At 38.2% G+C, this 18,739-nt stretch overlaps 1 protein-coding gene across 5 annotated transcripts in view; it reads left to right on the top strand.

Moving 5' to 3' along the window:
* The window catches only part of Ankrd12 (ankyrin repeat domain 12), a 112,321-nt gene that overhangs the window by 56,571 nt on the left and 37,011 nt on the right, over positions 1–18,739 (top strand). Inside the window, exon 2 of one of the 5 annotated variants that reach the window (XM_037210178.1) lies at positions 6,395–6,474. The exons of the other annotated variants lie outside the window; for them this stretch is intronic. Within the exon in view, the coding sequence (XP_037066073.1) occupies positions 6,411–6,474 (64 nt within the window). The 5' untranslated portion in view covers positions 6,395–6,410. The remainder of the gene's footprint in view (positions 1–6,394; positions 6,475–18,739) is intronic. 5 annotated transcript variants of the gene reach the window in all.

The following is an 18,739-nucleotide window of genomic DNA, read 5'->3' as shown; positions in this document are numbered from 1 at the left end:
TTCAATTCCCAGCACCCACATGGCAGCTCAGCGCTGTCTGTAACTCCAGTTCCAGGGAGTCTGATGCCCTCTCCTAGCTTCTGAGGGTACTGCTCCACCACCTCTCTTTCCCCACCTCTCTCTCCCCCCCCTCTTCACCTCACCTTCCCTCCCTTCCTCCCCCTCTCTCTCTTGCACTCTTTCTGTCTCAGACATTCCTAAAAATGGATAAAAATTATTTTTAAAAAGGAGTTGACAGTGTTAAGAGAGGCCAGAAAAAAATAGCAGAACTATTTTAGAATTTGAAAGACATAATTAAAAGACAGTACCTGTTCTAGGCTAGAACCTCTACTGAAGGAGAAAAGTGGATGTGAAGAACAGCATTAGATCATTTCACAAGCAATATATCAGTGTGAAATAAGGACGTTGGTGGCCACATTGTGGCATGTAAGGAGAATTTTTGTCTTTTTCAAAGATTTTATTTGTATTTTTGATGATGTATATTGGTATGGGGTATGCATGTGAGTCAGTGTCTACAAATGCCAGAAGGGGATCTGATCCCTAGGAGCTGTGTTATAGACAATTGTTGTGAGTTCCAGAACAGCCAAGGTTACAGAGTGAAATCTTGCCTTGAAAAACTAATTTAAAAAATAAAAAGAACCTATAAATAAGATAAATTGCAAAGTTTGACAATTTATTTTATACGTTTAAATCCATGGGTTTATAATGATACTTTCAGACACTAATGTGTAATAATCAGAGAATGCTAGAGAACCTGTTTTTTTTTTGTTGTTGTTGTTTTTTAGGTTTTGTTTGTTTGTTTGTTTTTTGAGATAGAGTTTCTTGTGTAGCTTTGGAGCCTGTCCTGGAACTCACTCTGTAGAACTCGCTCTGTGGCCTCAAACTCATAGAGATCCACCTACCTCTGCCTCTCAAGTGCTGGGATTAAAGGCATGCGCCACCACCGCCTGGTTCAGTTTACTTTTTTTTTTTTTTAATTAAGCAAGTAAACAGGGAAAATGTCATTATCTTACCTAGTCTGTAAGAATCCTAAAACTGGGAAACATCTTTGTGTTAAGAAATATCTTTAGTGGCTAAAGAGATGGCTCAGAGGTTAAGAGCACTGACTTGTTCTTCCAGAGGTCCTGAGTTCAATTCCCAGAAGCCACATGGTAGCTCACAACCATCTGTAATGAGATCTGGTGCCCTCCTATGGCGTGCAGGCAAACATGCAAACAGAATACTATCTACATAACAAATAAATAAATCTTAAAAAAAAAAAAAAAAGAAAGAAAGAAAGAAAAGAAATGTCTTTAGAAAATTAATCCAGGTAAAATATGTGGAAAAAATGTGACCATATTTGTAGTCCTGAGTTGTTAACATATCTAAGCATTGGCCATCACAATTACTACCATTAAATAAAAAGCAAGAATAAAACTGCCTCATGTTTGTGATAAGAGAACTCTGTCAAAGGGAACAGACTTTCCTGTTCAGTGCTCAGGTCCCAGCTGCCCTCTAAAAGGAACGTGTTGTACTGCAACAAGAGTGTACAGTCAGCAAGACCAAGGAGGTAGCGACCTAAACAGATTTTGTTCCTGAACAGAGTCATTGCATGGAAAAGAAAAAGGAGAACATGTATCCCTCACCCCCAAGATGGCTGGAAAGACATATCAAACTTTATAGAAAATAAGCAACATTAAAAACTTAAGCATAGCCAGGTGGCATTGGTGCTCGCCTTTAATCCCAGCACTTGGGAGGCAGAGCCAGGCAGCTCTCTGTGAGTTCGAGGCCAGCCTGGTCTACAGAGCGAGATCTAGGACAGGCACTAAAACAACACAGAGAAACCCTGTCTCTTAAAACAAAAACAAAAACAACAACAAAAAAAAACCTTAAGCATAGTTTTCATTGGTGATTTACTCTCCAGGAGAATTTTACATAAAACTTAGTCAAAGTAAACAGCACATGTATGGTTCAGGATGTTGATAAACTAATTTTTAGACATTTATTTATTCATTTTACGTAGAGGGGGAATAGGGCATGGGTGCCATGGCATGAATGTGGGGGTCAGAAGACAACTTGCAGAAGTAGGTTCTTTTCCACCACGTGGGTTCCAGGGATTAAACTCAAATCATCAGACTTTGTGGTAAGCACCTTTTCTGATTGAGCCATTTCATCAGCTTTGTGTGTGTGTGTGTATGCGTGCGCGCGCGCATGTCTGTATATCACATATGCATTCTAATTCTTCAGATGAGGGTGTTATGTAGTTATATACTATGTAAGAGATAGTACATGATTTCTGAGAGTGACAAGCAGCTGCAACAGTTGTTTTGCTTTATTTAGGAAATAGAATATCCACTCTTCTGTAAGTTTTCCAGTGTTTTCACCTACTTCACACACAGACTAGTTAATTATAGGAGGAGAGTGGAGGTGAATAAAGAGGAAATATAACACTAGTAAATGATTGATATCTCTCAGTATTGAGAGAAGTGATATTAATGGATCTGAACTATAGGTAAAATTATAAAAGTGGTAACTTTTATCTCTGCCCTGTAGTGGAAAATGTAAATTTAATATGTAAAGGCATAGATACTGCTCAGTAAACAGAGACTGACCCTGGGAGATTATGTCAAGGTTCTCTCTCACATGAATCTAAGGACTGTGTATGTAGGTGAGTTAATCCATTGTATCATCTGGGGCTGTGAAACCCTCTAGGTAGCAGACAAGCTTCTTCCCAGTGCTTCAGCTGCTTACTAGGAAAGGCTACCTTACCTTCTTCTCCTTGTGCCAAGAGCTGCCACTTGGACTACTATGTCAGGTTGCCATATACTGATTAAAAAAAAAAAAAAAGGTAACAACCATCCAGGGTTTCCTGGAGTTATGAGAAAGCAGTCAGCTTAAATGAATTCAATTTTAACCCCACTAAATAAAAGAACTAGAGGAAATCTAAGTTCAGCATCAAAAATAGGCACTTAGAGAAATTCTGATACTACACAGACAGTCTTAGAAATGGTGTGTGGTCTCAGCATGCAGGAGCACAGAAAGATTACTAGTTCCAGATCCAGCCTGGACCACAGGGCAGGATGAGTCTAGAAATGAAAGTTTGGGGCCAGGACTGTGGCTTAGTTGGTAAAGTGTTTTCCTAGCATATGTGAGGCTCTAAGTTCAGTCTCCAGTAAAACAGACACCTCAAAAAATGAAATACTTGTAGATGCTAGCAAAACATGGTAATTCAGTAAATAAGTGAATTAAACAATTAAATTGATATTTTAGAAAATAAATCAAGTCATATTTGGTACGACATAACAAAACCACAGAGAATTATGAGTAAAACGAAATGTAAGTAATAGAGCCAGTGAAACTGAAGAACTTGAGAATTAAATTTATAGAAATTAAAATGCCAGCCAAGATATGACTTACCTATGAGATTCAAGCAAACAAACGAACAAAAAAACAGAGAACTTCAGTTGTTTAAAAGACTTAGCAGCTAGGTATGGTAGTGCATATCTTTAATTCTAGCACTTGAGACAGAGGCAAGCGAGCAGATCTCCATAAGTTCAAGGCCAGTCAGGGCTACATGGTGAGACCCTGTCTCAAAAAGTGGGGAGAAAAAGACTTGTAAAGCATAGTGATATGTACTTTTCTTACTTTGGAGGAATAAACCAACTTATAAGAGTGACTGACTAACAAAAAGTATATACCTAATAAAAAATAACTTAAAAAAATAAAAGAGTGGTTACCTAATAAAAAGGCAGGGAAGTGGAGTTTTCCTGTGCTTCTGAGATATTTGTCAGCACTTAACAGAATACAAGAGGCCTTCATTTAAAGATGAATCCTAAAGTGTTCATGGGTGTGAGATGATAGGGATGGGTATGTTTCAAAGTGCTGTAGAAATGTGGTGAATGCGGGTGTGAGATACCCAGAAACTGGTTATTAGGAGTGGAGCTGAAGCAGAATAGCTCTAGAAGATTATACTTTTGTGTCATTTGAATTTTACTACATAAAAACTATTTTTAATTTTTATTCATTACTTATGAGAGAGAGCACGAATATGAAAGTGTGTGTGTGTCCATGAAATCCATGTGGAGGTCATAGGACAACTTGCTAGAGTTGGTTCTGTACTTCAGTCCTGTGGGTCAGGAATTAACTCAAGCCATTAGGCTTGGTGGCAGGCACCATTAATATTAGTAGTTGAGCCATCCTACTGGCCCATCTTCTCAAGAATATTCTAAAATACTTAACCCTCTTTATTAGTCAGGCACACCCCTGGGAATACCATGGCTCTTATAGTATTCTTTTTAATGGCAAAAGTTTTTAAAGTATGCAAGCTGATGTAGGAGATTGGTTTAAAAAAACTCAAGTTTTTTTTTTAAACTCAATATGGTGCGCTTTGAGTTGTGACTTCTTGGAAAGATTTTCATGTATATTAGGTTGGAAACATTAAGATGGATATCATAGAAGCTAATTTTTATTAAATGACCAGCATTATTCTTGGAAAGATTTTCATGTATATTAGGTTGGAAACGTTAAGATGGATATCATAGAAGCTAATTTTTATTAAGTGACCAGCATTATTTGGTATTTGGGTTGGTTTGATTTGGTTTGGTTTTGCCATGCTGGTTGATCAAACCCAGACCCTCACATGTGCTAGGAAAGTACTTTATCCCTAAACTATATCCCTAGTCATCAGCATTGCTTTTAAACCTGCATATGTGCTTACATATGCACATAAAACGTTTCTGTGTGAAATATTAAAAGGAATCAGAATCTGAAAGGGAATTCCACCAGAGAATTGATGAAGCTATGCTGAAGTATAGAGCTAGAGGTGCCAGAAGTAGGCCTGGATTATTTTTTATAAAGATTTTATATGTATGGGTGTTTTGCCTGCATGTATGTTTGTGCATCACATGTATGTACACTACATGTGTGCTTGGCGTCCAAGGAAGCTGGAGGTAGTGTTGGATCCCCTTGGACTGGAGTTACAGATGATTGTGAGCTTCCATATGGGTGCTGGGAATTGAACACAGGTCCTCTGGAAGAACAGCCAGTGGTCTAACTAACTGAGCCATCCCTCCAGCCAATTAGTCTATTGTTTTTACATCTGAACTTCAAGTATAATACAGATTAACTGCATTTCATGGAACCTGTTTTTTAGTAAGATTACAAAAGATCTTCACCACTAGATAGATCCTTTAGAAGTATTTTATCCTTTCTGTTCAAACTGGAAGTTGAAAATGCTGCTACTGGGATATAATTCCCTTTGACTTTCTACCGGCTTCCTAGACCACTTTATTTCAAGTTCGTTACAAATGTTCATCTTCTTTTCCTCGATGCCATGTTAGTTTTCTCAAATATTTCACTTATGGACCAACCCTCTTAACAGATAGTCTCCCAAATAAGTTCAGCACATATCCTCATTTTTAACTATCAATTACATATTAAGAACTTCCAAACATATCTTTCAATCCCAGACTTTTCTTTCAAACCTCAAAAACTTAGTTTAGTTGCCTCTGGTTATTGCTACTTACATTCCCTCAGTGAAACCTCAGAAGTGAAACTTACTTCCCCCCATTTATACCAGTGTGGCTTTTCCTTTCTTAATGACATCATCCCTCATCTATACTTAGAAGCCATACATTTGGAAGCTACCCTAAATAGTGTTTCTTCCTTTTCCTGCTATCTAAGTTATTCTGCCATGATTTCTGAACACCTTCTGTTGTTGGGCATTGTTTAAATACTGTAAAGTAGAGCTGATTAAGAAAAGCAGTAATAATAGTTCCACTATTTTCAGTCAGTTTTTACACTCAACCCGTTTGCAAATCTGTCTGTTATATAAAAGCTGGAAGTCTTTTACACATCCTTCCCACTGCATGGAATCAGGATTTATCAGTTAAAATTCATTATCTTTCATGAGAAAATAAGAAACAAATTTATTTTTTTATTTTTATTTATTTATTTATTTATTTATTTATTTATTTATTTATTTATTTTGGTTTTTCAAGACAGGGTTTCTTTGTGTAGCTTTGCGCCTTTCCTGGAACTCACTTGGTAGCCCAGGCTGGCCTCGAACTCACAGAGATCCGCCTGGCTCTGCCTCCCGAGTGCTGGGATTAAAGGCGTGTGCCACCACTGCCCGGCTAAGAAACAAAATTTTTAAGTAGACAATTTTATATACTTTGTTCTATTGTTGCTATGGACTCTTTAATTTTGATTATTCAAGAAACTATAGCTTTAAAAAGCAGCTTTTGTTAAAAAAAAAAACCTTCCATAGAACAAAGGACTGCAACAGATTTTCAGATAAAAGCTATTTTATTTGAATTTAGATGCTTTAACTGGAGTAGGGCAGATCTTCTAGGGCCTTTTTTATTTTTCACTAGTACTATTACCTGTGTTCATCAGCTATGTATTGATTTTTCAGAATATTTATTTTCCACATGGTGAATGTGCCTGAATTATTGCTTGATCAAAGTGCCTCAAGGGATGATGCAAAAATTGTCAGTAAGTATCATACAAAGATTTTGGAGTTGCTGAAGACTGATGACAAAGCCCAAATTTTATTCTTTAATTCACATGAGGTCCTTGTTAAACTTAACATTATCAATCTTCAACCAATCAAAATCCAGAATGCCTTGTTTAATCAAGAACTAATTTAACTGCCCATAGATGTTTGTATGTCAAAATCCCACACCATCATTATCCCTCAGGAATGCCATCCATGTGACAGATACACTTTAAGTGTTACAAAATTAGAAGATAACCAAGCCTGTGCATTTCACACCTTCATAAACTTGGAGTAACAGTGTCATATATGTAGCATTTCAAATGCAGTTTATTCCACAAAATATTGTGTGTTATGTCAGTTCTGCTCAAAGTAGCTGTCCTGTAAACTGTTTGCTGTTAATACCGGTCCACCAATCCCCAAGATAAGAAACCTGTGTCAGAATGTCACGTAATGCACTGCTTTTTCCGTCACTAGGGAAAATGCGATGAAGAAATGTCAGCTGATAGAAACAGTGATGAGATTGTGTAATTAATTGATTTCCACTTTTAGTGTAAGACCCTGTTTGTAAGGAGCAGTGTAGTCAGTAGGCTGGTCTCACTTAGTGGCTGAGTTACTGCACTTTGAGTGGCAGTTCTGGATCATGTTGGTCAGACACTTAGGATAATACTACAGGAGTACACATCCTGGTTAATACAGCTTACTTGGATATAAGTGTGTGGTATTTAAATTTTCTAACTTCTTAGTTGTTTGTCCCCTTCTCAATATTTACTACAGATTTTCTAGTTTGTTTTGTTTCATTTTTTTCTAAATAGAGTCTCCCGGCTAGCTTTGAATTTGCTGTGTAGACCAGGCTGACCCTGAACTCAAAGAAATCTACCTGCCTGTGCCTCTCAATCTTGGGATTAAAGGTGTGTGCCACCAGTCCTGGCCTATTTCCTATTCTTACTCAATGTTAGCTAAAGTGCAAAAATGCTTTCTCCTTGTTCAGAATCCTACCTAATAATAGTACTTTTGTTTCTTTTTTTTTTTGGGGGGGGGGCGTTTCAAGACAGGGTTTCTCTGTGTAGCTTTGCGCCTTTCCTGGAACTCACTTGGTAGCCCAGACTGGCCTCGAACTCACAGAGGTCTGCCTGTCTCTGCTTCCCGAGTGCTGGGATTAAAGCCGTGCGCCACCACCTCCCGGCATAATAGTACTTTCTACAAACAATTTTCTTGTTGTCATACTGAGAATTCAGTCATACTCAGCCAACCCTTGCTCATGAATTGTAATTATGACCACGGAGAAGTGTGTCTCATAGTGCCCCTCCATTCTTCTTTAACACTCCCTGGTTGCCTAATAGAGATTTTGTTAACAACTTTGCCATACTCCAGCCTTTTCATTTAAGGAGTGCCCAGGGAACAAATTTTGAAACGCCTGTCATTGTTAAAAGAGCTATCCACTTTTCCATGTCTTCTTCTGCTGGTAATCTGGCCTTTGTAAAGTAGCCGCTATAAACTTTAATCATCTGTACATTTCAGCTTAACAAAGAAATTCTCTGTCCTTGGAAACTGCTTTTAGAGTCTTCTGCAAGATGATGAGCCCTTGAAAGGAGAGTGATAAATTGTTTCCCCTGGTGTTTGCTGGGTGCATTTGTGTCATGAAATACACAGAATATCCAGTATTTTGAATCATTTATCAGTGTTAAAATAGTACATTTTATTATTCTGCCAAAAATGTCATAATTTATAAGACTATTTTCCTTAGTTTTATATTTTAGTAGCTATATAAAATATTGGTACATAATTGTGGGTTTTAACAGTTAATCAAGAGATCAAAATAAGCCAATATTTAAGTCAGAATATACCAGAATTTTTTTATGAAATGGGCTATATGTTGTTAACATTTTAACATAAGTAGAAGCATGATCTTAGAAAATCTCAAAGCAAAGTTGAAATGTAACAAATATAGGAAGAACTTCTTTGTGATGATTTTAGAGGGTCCAGATATTATATCAACATATTTTAATTAGCATTTAGACTTGATACACACCATATTTTTTAGAATAAGGGCATTTAGGGGTTGGGGATTTAGCTCAGTGGTAGAGCGCTTGAGGTTCGGTCCTCAGCTCTGGGGAAAAAAAAAAAAATAAGGGCATTTGGAGCCTGGAGTTTGGCTCATCAGTTAAGAGTGCTGGCTGTCTTCAGAGGACCTGACCTTGTTTCCCAGCACCCAAACAGAGGCTCAGAACCTTCTGTAACTTCAGTTCCAGGGTATCCAATGCTGCTTTCTGCCCTCCTTGGGCGCCAGGCACACACATATGCTGCACATACATGTGTAGGCAAATGTCACAGTCATACACATAAAATAACATTTAAAAAATTTAAAGTAAAGCATTTTCTTATTGATATACTAGAATTAAAGTGTTTTGTTTTTTTTTTTTTGTTTTTGTTTTTGTTTTTTGTTTTTTGAGACAGGGTTTCTCTGTGTAGCTTTGGGCCTTTTCCTGGAACTCATTTGGTAGCCCAGGCTGGCCTCGAACTCACAGAGATCCGCCTGCCTCTGCCTCCCAAGTGCTGGGATTAAAGGCGTGCGCCACCACCGCCCGGTGAATTAAAGTTTTTTTAACCTGTGAAATTAAAATACAAATAGTATTTTTGTTCTTTTCCAAGTAGCGTGTTGTAATAACTTCATAATGAAGATATAGAAAGGGTTAGACCTCTTTTTTTAATCTTTTTTTTAAATTTTCTTTATTTTTTATTTTATGTTTATTGATGTTTTGCCTGCATATATGTCTGTGTGAAAGTGTCAGATCTTGGAGTTACAAACAGTTGTGAGCCACCATGTGGGTGCTGGGAATTGAACTCGGGACCTCTGGAAGAGCAGTCAGTGCTCTTAGCCACTGAGCCTTCTCTCCAGCCCTAGACCTCTTATAAAAAGATGAAATCCGTTTGTTCTCCTGATAACTTGATTTTATTAAATCAAGACTATTAGCATTCTTGATTGCGTCTACTTGAGGATGTTGAGTAGTAGCAAGCGCCAAGTCAGTTGTTCATTTTTGACCTATCTTTGTAATATTGGTGTTCAGAGAAAATAACTACTTTGGAGTCCCGTGTAGAGAAGGCTCAGTAAGCACACTTCATTATAGACAGTAAAATAGCTTTCATTTAGTGGCAACTTACTAAACAAAATTTAGGCAATTCCATGATAGTATTTTCCATATTTTCTCATCTGCTTTTTTAACATGTGTGGTATTCTTTACAAACATACTTGCATTGTAACTTTTAAACATTCTTATAATACCAATGTCTTAAACAATATCCATTTTTATTATATATTTATATAGGTTAACTGTGCATCAGCCCAGACCCAAAGCCTGAGAATTTTTAATTCTAGATGAAATAGTTGTTAATGGGAATATATATATATATATATATATATATATATATATATATATATATATATATATATATATATTTAAGTAAGTTTTCAGTAAGGAGACCACAAGGAATGAAGGTCTAAATTACATAACGTTGCAAAATTTCATTCTTTAGTACTAGATGAACAACATGTTAGTAACCAATTACCAGTTACATAATGAAACCCCATCTCAAAAAAGGAAAAAATAGCATGTTCTCAGACATGTGAAATGGTTCTGCAGGTAAAGACACCGGTGGCCAACCCTGACAACCTGAGTTCAGTCCTTGGAACCCACAGGGTAGAAGGAGCAAACTAATTCCCTGAAGTTGTCCTCAGACCTCCAGACACATGCTGAGTGTGTTCATGTGTGCCCCTCCAGACACATGCTGAGTGTGTTCATGTGCACCCTTCCAGTAATTTAGTTACTTTTTTTTTTTAAAGATTTATTTATTTTATTATGTATACACTGTTCTGCCCACATATATGCCTACACACCAGAAGAGGGCACCAGATTTCATTACAGATGGTTGTGAGCTACCATGTGGTTGCTGGGAATTGAACTCAGGACCTCTGGAAGAGCAGCCAGTGCTCTTAACCTCTGAGCCATCTCTCCAGCCCCTAGTTACTTTTTTAAAAGAGAACCTTAAATAACATGTTCTATATCTTTAATTTGCTTATTATGCATCAAACAACACCAACAGAGTGAGAAGTCATTCTTTGAAGAGTTTCTTTTTTCAATAGATGGTTGATGTTGGGATGGTTACTCAAATCAAGTGATGAGTGATGAACTCCAAGTCATCCTTGGAAATAGCAAATCTGTAGCCCAACATAATTATCCTTTAAACTAGAGAATATCACTTGTGAGAAAGCCATCATGGCCACATGGCTGATCTAGAGTGGAGTGCTGAGTTCTGGCAAACAGCTGCATCTTTCTTCCAGTGAGTACCTGAACAAGGCTGATGTGAATTATGTACAGTCCAGATTTTAAGAATCATACTTTCTCAGGGATCTCCACAAACTAGTGGATGTCCTCGATGCCCCTGTGAGACAGCCTCTGTACGGGAGAGGCCTCACGTGACTTTGTCCCTGGTGTTCCTCTGGGGACACCTGTGTGAGAAACTACATGCTCCAGAACCAGCTCTTGTGTCCTTTGGCCAATGCCGGAGTGTGAAATAGTCCAACGTGGGATTTTTCTTACTGGTAGTAAACAAAGGATGATCCCAATCGGGAATCGTGACTTTTTTTTTTTTTTGATGGTCATGTTCTGTTTTGAAATAACCTCTGTGTATTTCATTTATTTTCTTTTACCTGGTGATCTCTGAACAGGCTTCAGATTTTGACAGTTGATGAAAGATACGACAAGCATTAATGTGTGGGTGAAAAGCTTGGTGAAATTCTGAGTAAAGTTTTAGTTAAAGTTGGTTGAACTTGGGATTGACTGGGAGGCCAAAGATTTAAAAAGCAGAAGATTCTCTCAAGACACAAGTTGTGTGATAATAGTGTGTTTTGTGTGTGTGAATGAGAATTTGTAAATGTTGAATTCTAGGCTCCGACAATCATTGTCAGTGCAGATCAAGCTGCAAGTATTTATGTTTTAAAACTTAAATTATAAAGCTAGTTACGTCTTTCTAACAACTAGTTTTAATGTTTATGAGCATATTTTACCTACATTACCTTTTCAGGATGTTGAGAAAGATGCATCACAAGCACAGGCTGGAGGCTGGGGGCTAGATGGTTTTGAGGAAGAGGTCTTGGTGGACTCTTTCATAGAGCAAAGGGAAGCAATGCCTTCTGGGAATTGAGCTAAGTTTTAATCTAGTCTTTAAGATTAGAAGTCAAAAACAAAAATATTAAGGAAATGAAAACCTAATTGATCTTTGAAGCATTGTTATGTGAAATTGAGTGGGACTTTTGAGGCCTTTCTTCCAGAAAACAAGGACTTGGTTGTCAGGCCTATATTAGGCCTAAACCTTGGTGCCATGTATTTGTACTTAAATCATCTCAATGGAAAGTGTCTTAGTGATTGGAACTTCTAGTGCAGTTTGGAGTTCTTCCATTTGAAAAATGTGATATTTACATGGGATTGTTTGAATCTTGTTTTCTAGTCCCTCCCCATCACCACCCTCATAGTCTGAAGGTAGATTTTTCTCTTGATAAAGGAACAAAAAAAGTGAAAAGAAAAAAAAAAAGAAATTGTAGTCGCAGCTTCACTGTGCTCTGGATAGCTGCAGATTAGTAAGTATAAGTCCTTAAAGTGGGTCTGTCACATAATTATAGCAGTGAGCTATTGCTGAATATTTAAAACTAAAACTAAATAAGCATACCTTTGAGCAGAACCCTTAAAAAGACCATTCATGCCGGGCATGGTGGCACACGCCTTTAATCCCAGCACTTGGGAGGCAGAGGCAGGCGGATCTCTGTGAGTTCGAGGCCAGCCTGGACTACCAAGTGAGTCCCAGGAAAGGCGCAAAGCTACACAGAGAAACCCTGTCTCGAAAAAACCAAAAAAAAAAAAAAAGACCATTCATTTAAAAATATTGATTATATGTACATGCATTTAAACAAGTTAATCAATTTCATCTCATCCAAAGAAAAATGGCTTTCTTAGTCATGGTAAAGGACCTCCATGTAATGCATATATTCATAATGGAGCATCTGACCCTGGGTGATTTTTGTCAGTTTCCTTTAGTGACATCAAAATTTTTGTCGTGATATTTGTCCTACTTTCAGTTAAGAGATGTACAGTTTTATAGAATCAGTTTCTATGTTACGGTTTGACAGAAGGAGGTGGGTGATGACTAACTGAGGGATGTGTGTAGAGTGCTCCAGACCTTGGCTGTAGTTACGATAAGATCAGATCCATCCTTGATCTTCCCCATCAACCCAGGAAGCAGGTTATGCCTAATGTGGGTTTTACTTTTAAACGTAGTTTTCTCAGCTGTTGATCATGTCCTTTTCCTTCTGCTTCACCCTTAAACCTCTGATGGTAATTTCCTTAGCAGAACCTATTATTGCAGAAATAAAGTGAAAAGAAAGTAAGCTACTATCTGGTAGCATATTTCCAAATACATGTGACTACTTTTCTCCTATGTAGTAATCAAAACACTCAGTATTTGTTTGGAGAATTGAGGTTTAGAAATAGAAACTTAAAAGAGACTACATGAATGACTGTGGTATAGCTGAGTTTCTGGGGTGCATGTCTAGAATGCGTGATGCTTGGGTTGAATTCTTTGTACTATATAAGACAGGTGTGGTGTGCACCTGTAATCCCAGCATTCAGAGGTGAATGCAGAAGGAAAAGTTGGGGGCTAGCCTGAACTACACAGCATTGTTAGGGAGAGACAGAGATAGTTCTCACTGGATGTGAAAGATACCAACATTTGTTTTCTAAAATGTAGCTTATGTTTTTTAATTGCTTGATTCCTTGTCTAAGTAACATAAACAAGTTATATGATTCTTAAAGATAGTAATTTTTGTTAGTGAAGAACAAAGGAATTACTCAAAATAGACCTTGAACAGGTTTGGTTCAGTGGTGAAACATTACTCCCTAGGAGGTGCCAAAAACTATCTCAAATTCAGCCAGATTGCTAGGGAGTAGTCTCAGCTAGAAGACACAGATTAGAGATAATCCCAGATTCTGCTGACAGCTCTCGCACTTGGGGGAATTGTCCATTCAGCAAATGGTTTTTTCCTTTATCAATATGAAAAATCCAGAGACTTGAGGAAAATCAGCTTAGTGAAATATAAGAAGCTCCAAAATAGAACAATTGATCCTGCAGATTGTAAATAAAATAGGAAGGAAAAGAGTAAATTCTCAGTATCCTTGGAAAATAGAGAACAGTGACTCCACAGCCTAATCTACAGAAGGTTGTAATCAGACAGCAGTGTCCTCTGAGATAAGACTACTAAGAGCAGACATTGCTGAAGATCCCATCTGAAACCTACAAGACAGGCAGCCAGCAAGGGCATTGAAATATAAGGAAATTCCATTTAAAAATAGACCGTGGACCTACATTTTTTCATATTGCAAAACAAGGACAAATGTTGGGAAGAAAGTTTGTTTTGTTTTTAAAGTAAAAGACTTGTATTTTAGGCCAAAGGGCTTTTTTGGGTTTTTTGGGGGGGGGGTAACAAAGTCATATAGCACAGGGTGACCCTGACCCTGCTGATCAGCCTCACAAGTGCCAGGCTTACAGACAGGCTTATACCTCACTCATTCATTCATTCCCATCCTTCCTCTCCCCCTCTCTTTTCCTCCCTCCTTCCCCTCTCCCCCCCCCCCCGTCCTTTTTCTTCCTTATTTTCTTTCTGGGGTGTGTGTGTGTGTGTGTGTGTGTGTGTGTGTGTGTGTGTGTGTGTGTGAGAGAGAGAGAGAGAGAGAGAGAGAGAGAGAGAGAGAGAGAGAGAGAGAGAGAGAGAAATCTTGCCTGGTAGCCCAGGCTAACCTTTTAACTTGTCAATAATTCTCTGCCCTGGTCTCCTAAGTGCTAAAATTGAATGTGTAAACCACCACACCTAGTTTGGGATTTTTTTTTATGGGGAAAAAAAAAGAGATAGTTAAAACACACAGGGAGAACTAGTCAAGCATATCACAATTTTAAGGATAGAACAAGAAAACCTATTACATAAACATAAAGACTAAGTTTAAAATTTTCATGAAAATCTCTACAATGATAGCAATGATTTGGCTTACCTTAGAGCAAAATATTGGAATATTTGTGGAAAATGTTATCAAGAACTTGTATATTGGGACTAGAGAGATGGCTCAATAGTTAAGAGTGTGCACTACTTTCAAAAGACCTGAGTTCAGTTCCCAGCACCCACACCAGGCAGCTAGCTCACAACTGCCTGTGATTCAGACCAACACCTCTGGCATCTGCAGGCACCAGCACTCACATGCACATACCCACATACAAAGACATGGTATGTCAGTTGTGATGATTGGCAGCTCTAGCCTTAGCTCTTGGGAGGCTGAGCAGCAGAGGGTCAGGCTTAAGGCCAGTCTGGGTTTCATAGTGAGACCACCTCCAAAAACAAGGTGTCCTCACTCCTGTACTTCAGCCTCGTCCTTTGTCATGCTGTCAGTGAAGGGAAGGCATCTTTTCCTAATGAACAAGGGAGAAAGACAGAACTACAGGGAATGTCTCAGGCTAGATGGACAGAAAGTTTCTAAGTATTTAGGCTTTCCAGAATGACAAAAGTAAGTCAGTAATTTAGAAATGCTGGTAGATGGACAGACCTGAGGTTTAAGAAATTTACTCTAGTTTTTCTAACTTCATTAAATGGGAATAAAATTTAATTTAATACTTTTAAATAAGTTAGGAAAATTATTTCTTGGATGGTAGCATTATTTTGGAATTTTGTTCTTCTATTTTCCCATCTCTGTGTTTTCCATCATGAACTGTTCTGCTTTTACTAAAAGGACAATAAGTATTTTAAAGTGAATGAAACCACTCAATCACTGAAGTATAGCTTAGGACTTTTAAAAAGAAGATTTATTTATTTATTTTATGTCTATGTGTCCGAGTGCATGTGTGTGCACCAGGTAACACAGTGGCCAGTAAGGGTGGCCTGAAACCCTGGAGCTGGAGTTCAAGCTGTTTTAAACCACTCAGTGTTGGCCTGGGAGCCTAACCCAGGTCCTCTGCAAGGTCAGCAAGTGTCCTTAAACCTGTAAGCTGTCTTCTGCAGCCACAAGCTTAGAACTTTTTAATAGATGAGGTCATTTCCAGAAGGCTTACAAATGCCATACCAGATGTTCCTAATGTTAATAAAGTCCTTAATTTTAGTTACATATTTATGCTGAGTAAGGGACTGTGAAAGGCAGGAGTGGGAGTTGTGGGGTGAGTTGGGGTGGCATGGGAGAGAGAAGCATCCTCACAAAACTTGGTGATGCAGGGTTTGACATTGGGAATAACTCAAGCTAGTCTTTTCCTTGTCCCTTTTTAAAGCAGCTAGATTAGCCACATGGCTCACATTTTACCACTTTTAGACTATCTATGTGTAAGCCCTGGTTCCTTATCGTTTGTGCTCAGATTCCACATCTCTTGGGGTCAACAGCACCTCACCTTAGGGAGGTGTTGGGAAGGTAAGTGAGTCAATGCATCAATACTTGTTCAAAAAAACCACCTCACAGAATTCGCATTTGGTAAATACTGGTTTCAAAGGTTTAAAAAAAAATCTAGCTTAATGATGTATACCTATAATCCTAGTACTTGAGAGGCTGACACAGTAGGAATCCCAAACTTAAGGCCAGCTTTGGTGCATAGCAAATCCCTAGCTCAAAATAAAAAACAGTAAAAATAAATCTCAATGTTATCACATTAGATATTTAAATTAAATATTCAAAGTCATACTTTATCTGATTTTGTAGCATTACAATATTTTTAGTTGTAATTAACATTACAAGATGAAAATTAAAATTCACCTACCCACTTACTAGTTTGTAGTCACTTGAGCTGGTCAAGGTGTAGCTTTCTTACATAGTCATGAGTGAGTTACTTTAATCAGTTTTATGTGACATTCAGGTATTTGTACCCACATTCCTTGCTTTTTAGATGTGTTGTTATAGCTGTGAGGATGTTTTGGAAAATTTATAGTTAAATATGCAGATGTCAGTATATGACTAAAATATTAATTTATGATGTTTACTTGATTTAATCATGTGTATTACAGAATGAGCAGTGATTGAACTCTCTGATCATGTTCAAATGTGACACATTCTTTCTGTTGAGCGAAAACACGCACTAAAAATTCAGTGAATTGGTGTTGCCTTTCCCTGCTCTTGGTTCTACTGCTGCTGAGCCTGCTGTTAAGCACCTTCGTCTTTAGTGAAGGACTGGGGTGACAGGTTAGTGGGTAAGTGCTTCCTGTGTAAACAGGAGGCCCAAGTTGAGTCTTCAGCACCCAGGCCTCTGCAGGGAGGCCCATATACACGTGCAGTCTATAATCTCTGTGCTGGGCAGGCAGAGACTGGAGGATCCTGGGGCTGTGTTGGTTGACCAGTCCAGCTGAGTCAGCTCCAGGTTTCAATAAGAGACCTTATCTCGAAAAATAAGGTGGAAGCCTGGTGGTGGTGGTGGTGGTGGTGGTGGTGGTGGTGGTGGTGGTGGTGGTGGTGGTGGTGGTGGTGTCAGTGTTGCACACCTTTAATCCCAGCACTTGAGAGGCAAAGGCAGGTGGATCTCTGTGAGTTGGAGGACAGCCAGGGATACACAGAGGAACCCAGTCTCAAAAAAAATCAAAATAAACAAACAAACAAACAAACCCAGTCTCAAAAAATCAAAATGAATGAATGAATGAATGAATGAATAAGGTGGAGAGCCTGGAGAGAAGGCCTACCTAGTTGTTAAGAGCACTGGCTCTTTTTCCAGTTTGATTTTTTTCCAGTTTGATTGCCAGCACCCACATGGCTGATCACAGCCACATGTAACTCCAGTTCCAGGAGATCTGATGCCCTCTTCTAACCTCTGTAGCACTACATACATGTCACACACAAACTTTCAAGTAGGCAAAACACCCATCACATAAAATAATCAAGCATATTTTAAAATTACTTTATGTGTAGGACATTTTGTCTGCATGTATGTCTGTGCACCACATGCATGCCTGTTGCCCTTGGAGGCCAGATGAAGGCATCAGTCCCCTGGAATTGAAGTTATAGAAAATTACCAACTGCCACGTGGGTGCTGGGAATCAAACCTGGGTGCTGTGGAAGAGCAAGCCAGTGTTCTTAACCACTGAGCCATCTCTCCAGACATCCCTACCCCCACCAATTTTTTTAATTTAAAAAAAAAAAAGGTGTTGACCATAAGAGACACTTTGATGTTGATCGCTGGCATATAGACATACAGGCAGCAACCCTTAGTGGAGGACTACGAATTTTATAAGATGCATTTGCATGCACACCATAGCCCATAATATAGATTTGCATGTTACCTGGGTCTTTGAATCTTCCCAGAGTCCATTTTACTGCATCTTTTTGGTTTCAGTTATTATCTCAAATTCAAAATCTCTCTACTTCCTTACATACGGTGATTTCAGTGTTGAAGAAATTTTGTTAAAAGAGATTTTAAAAGAGGATTTTAGTTGGAATTGAGCAGGAAATAACATGAACTTTAATGTGGTTTTATTTTAAAAAAATTTTTCTCATGCATGAGGTGAATGAACTTTCAGAATCAATCACTAGCACTTAGTTTGTACCTTAATTCTCTGTGTGTAGCATTAAAATAATTTACATGCTTATTTTGCCCAAAATTTGCTTTTTAAAGTTTATTATTTAATTTTATGTGTATGGGTGTTTTGCCTGCATACATATCTGTGCCCCATATGCATGTTTGATACCAGTGGAGGCCAGAAGAGGGCACCATATCATCTGGAACTGGAACTACAGGTGGTTGTGAGTCACCATGTGGGTGCTTGGAATTGAACCTGGGTTTTCTGGAAGGCCAGACACTACATTTAACCACTGAGCCATCTCTCCAACCCTTCACCCATAATTTTCAAGTAAGCACCACCACAATTTATTTTGACATTGATTTATTGAAAGAGGGGTACACGTGTATCATGGCATGCCTGTGGAGGTCAGAGGACAAGTTCGGATGATTGATTTTTCTCCTTTCATCATGGCTCAATCTTATATCAGCCTCCTTGGTGGCAAGTGACTTTACCTTCTGCGCCATCTCTTCAGCTCCTGCCGTTTAATTTTTTTATGTCTTGATACGGTTCTAAAATTTACAGTTTGTACATTTATTCAGTATTAATCATCTACTACATGCTAAGCACAGAATTCTATTATAGTTATTATAATAGTCTATTATTATAATAGCCTATTACAAATAACTATTATAAATGTTTTATAAATG

The sequence above is a fragment of the Peromyscus leucopus genome, chromosome 13 (assembly GCF_004664715.2).
Source record: "Peromyscus leucopus breed LL Stock chromosome 13, UCI_PerLeu_2.1, whole genome shotgun sequence".
NCBI lineage: Eukaryota > Metazoa > Chordata > Mammalia > Rodentia > Cricetidae > Peromyscus > Peromyscus leucopus.
The sequence above is the reverse complement of the archived record's forward strand: the minus strand, read 5'-3'. Positions and strand labels throughout refer to the sequence as shown.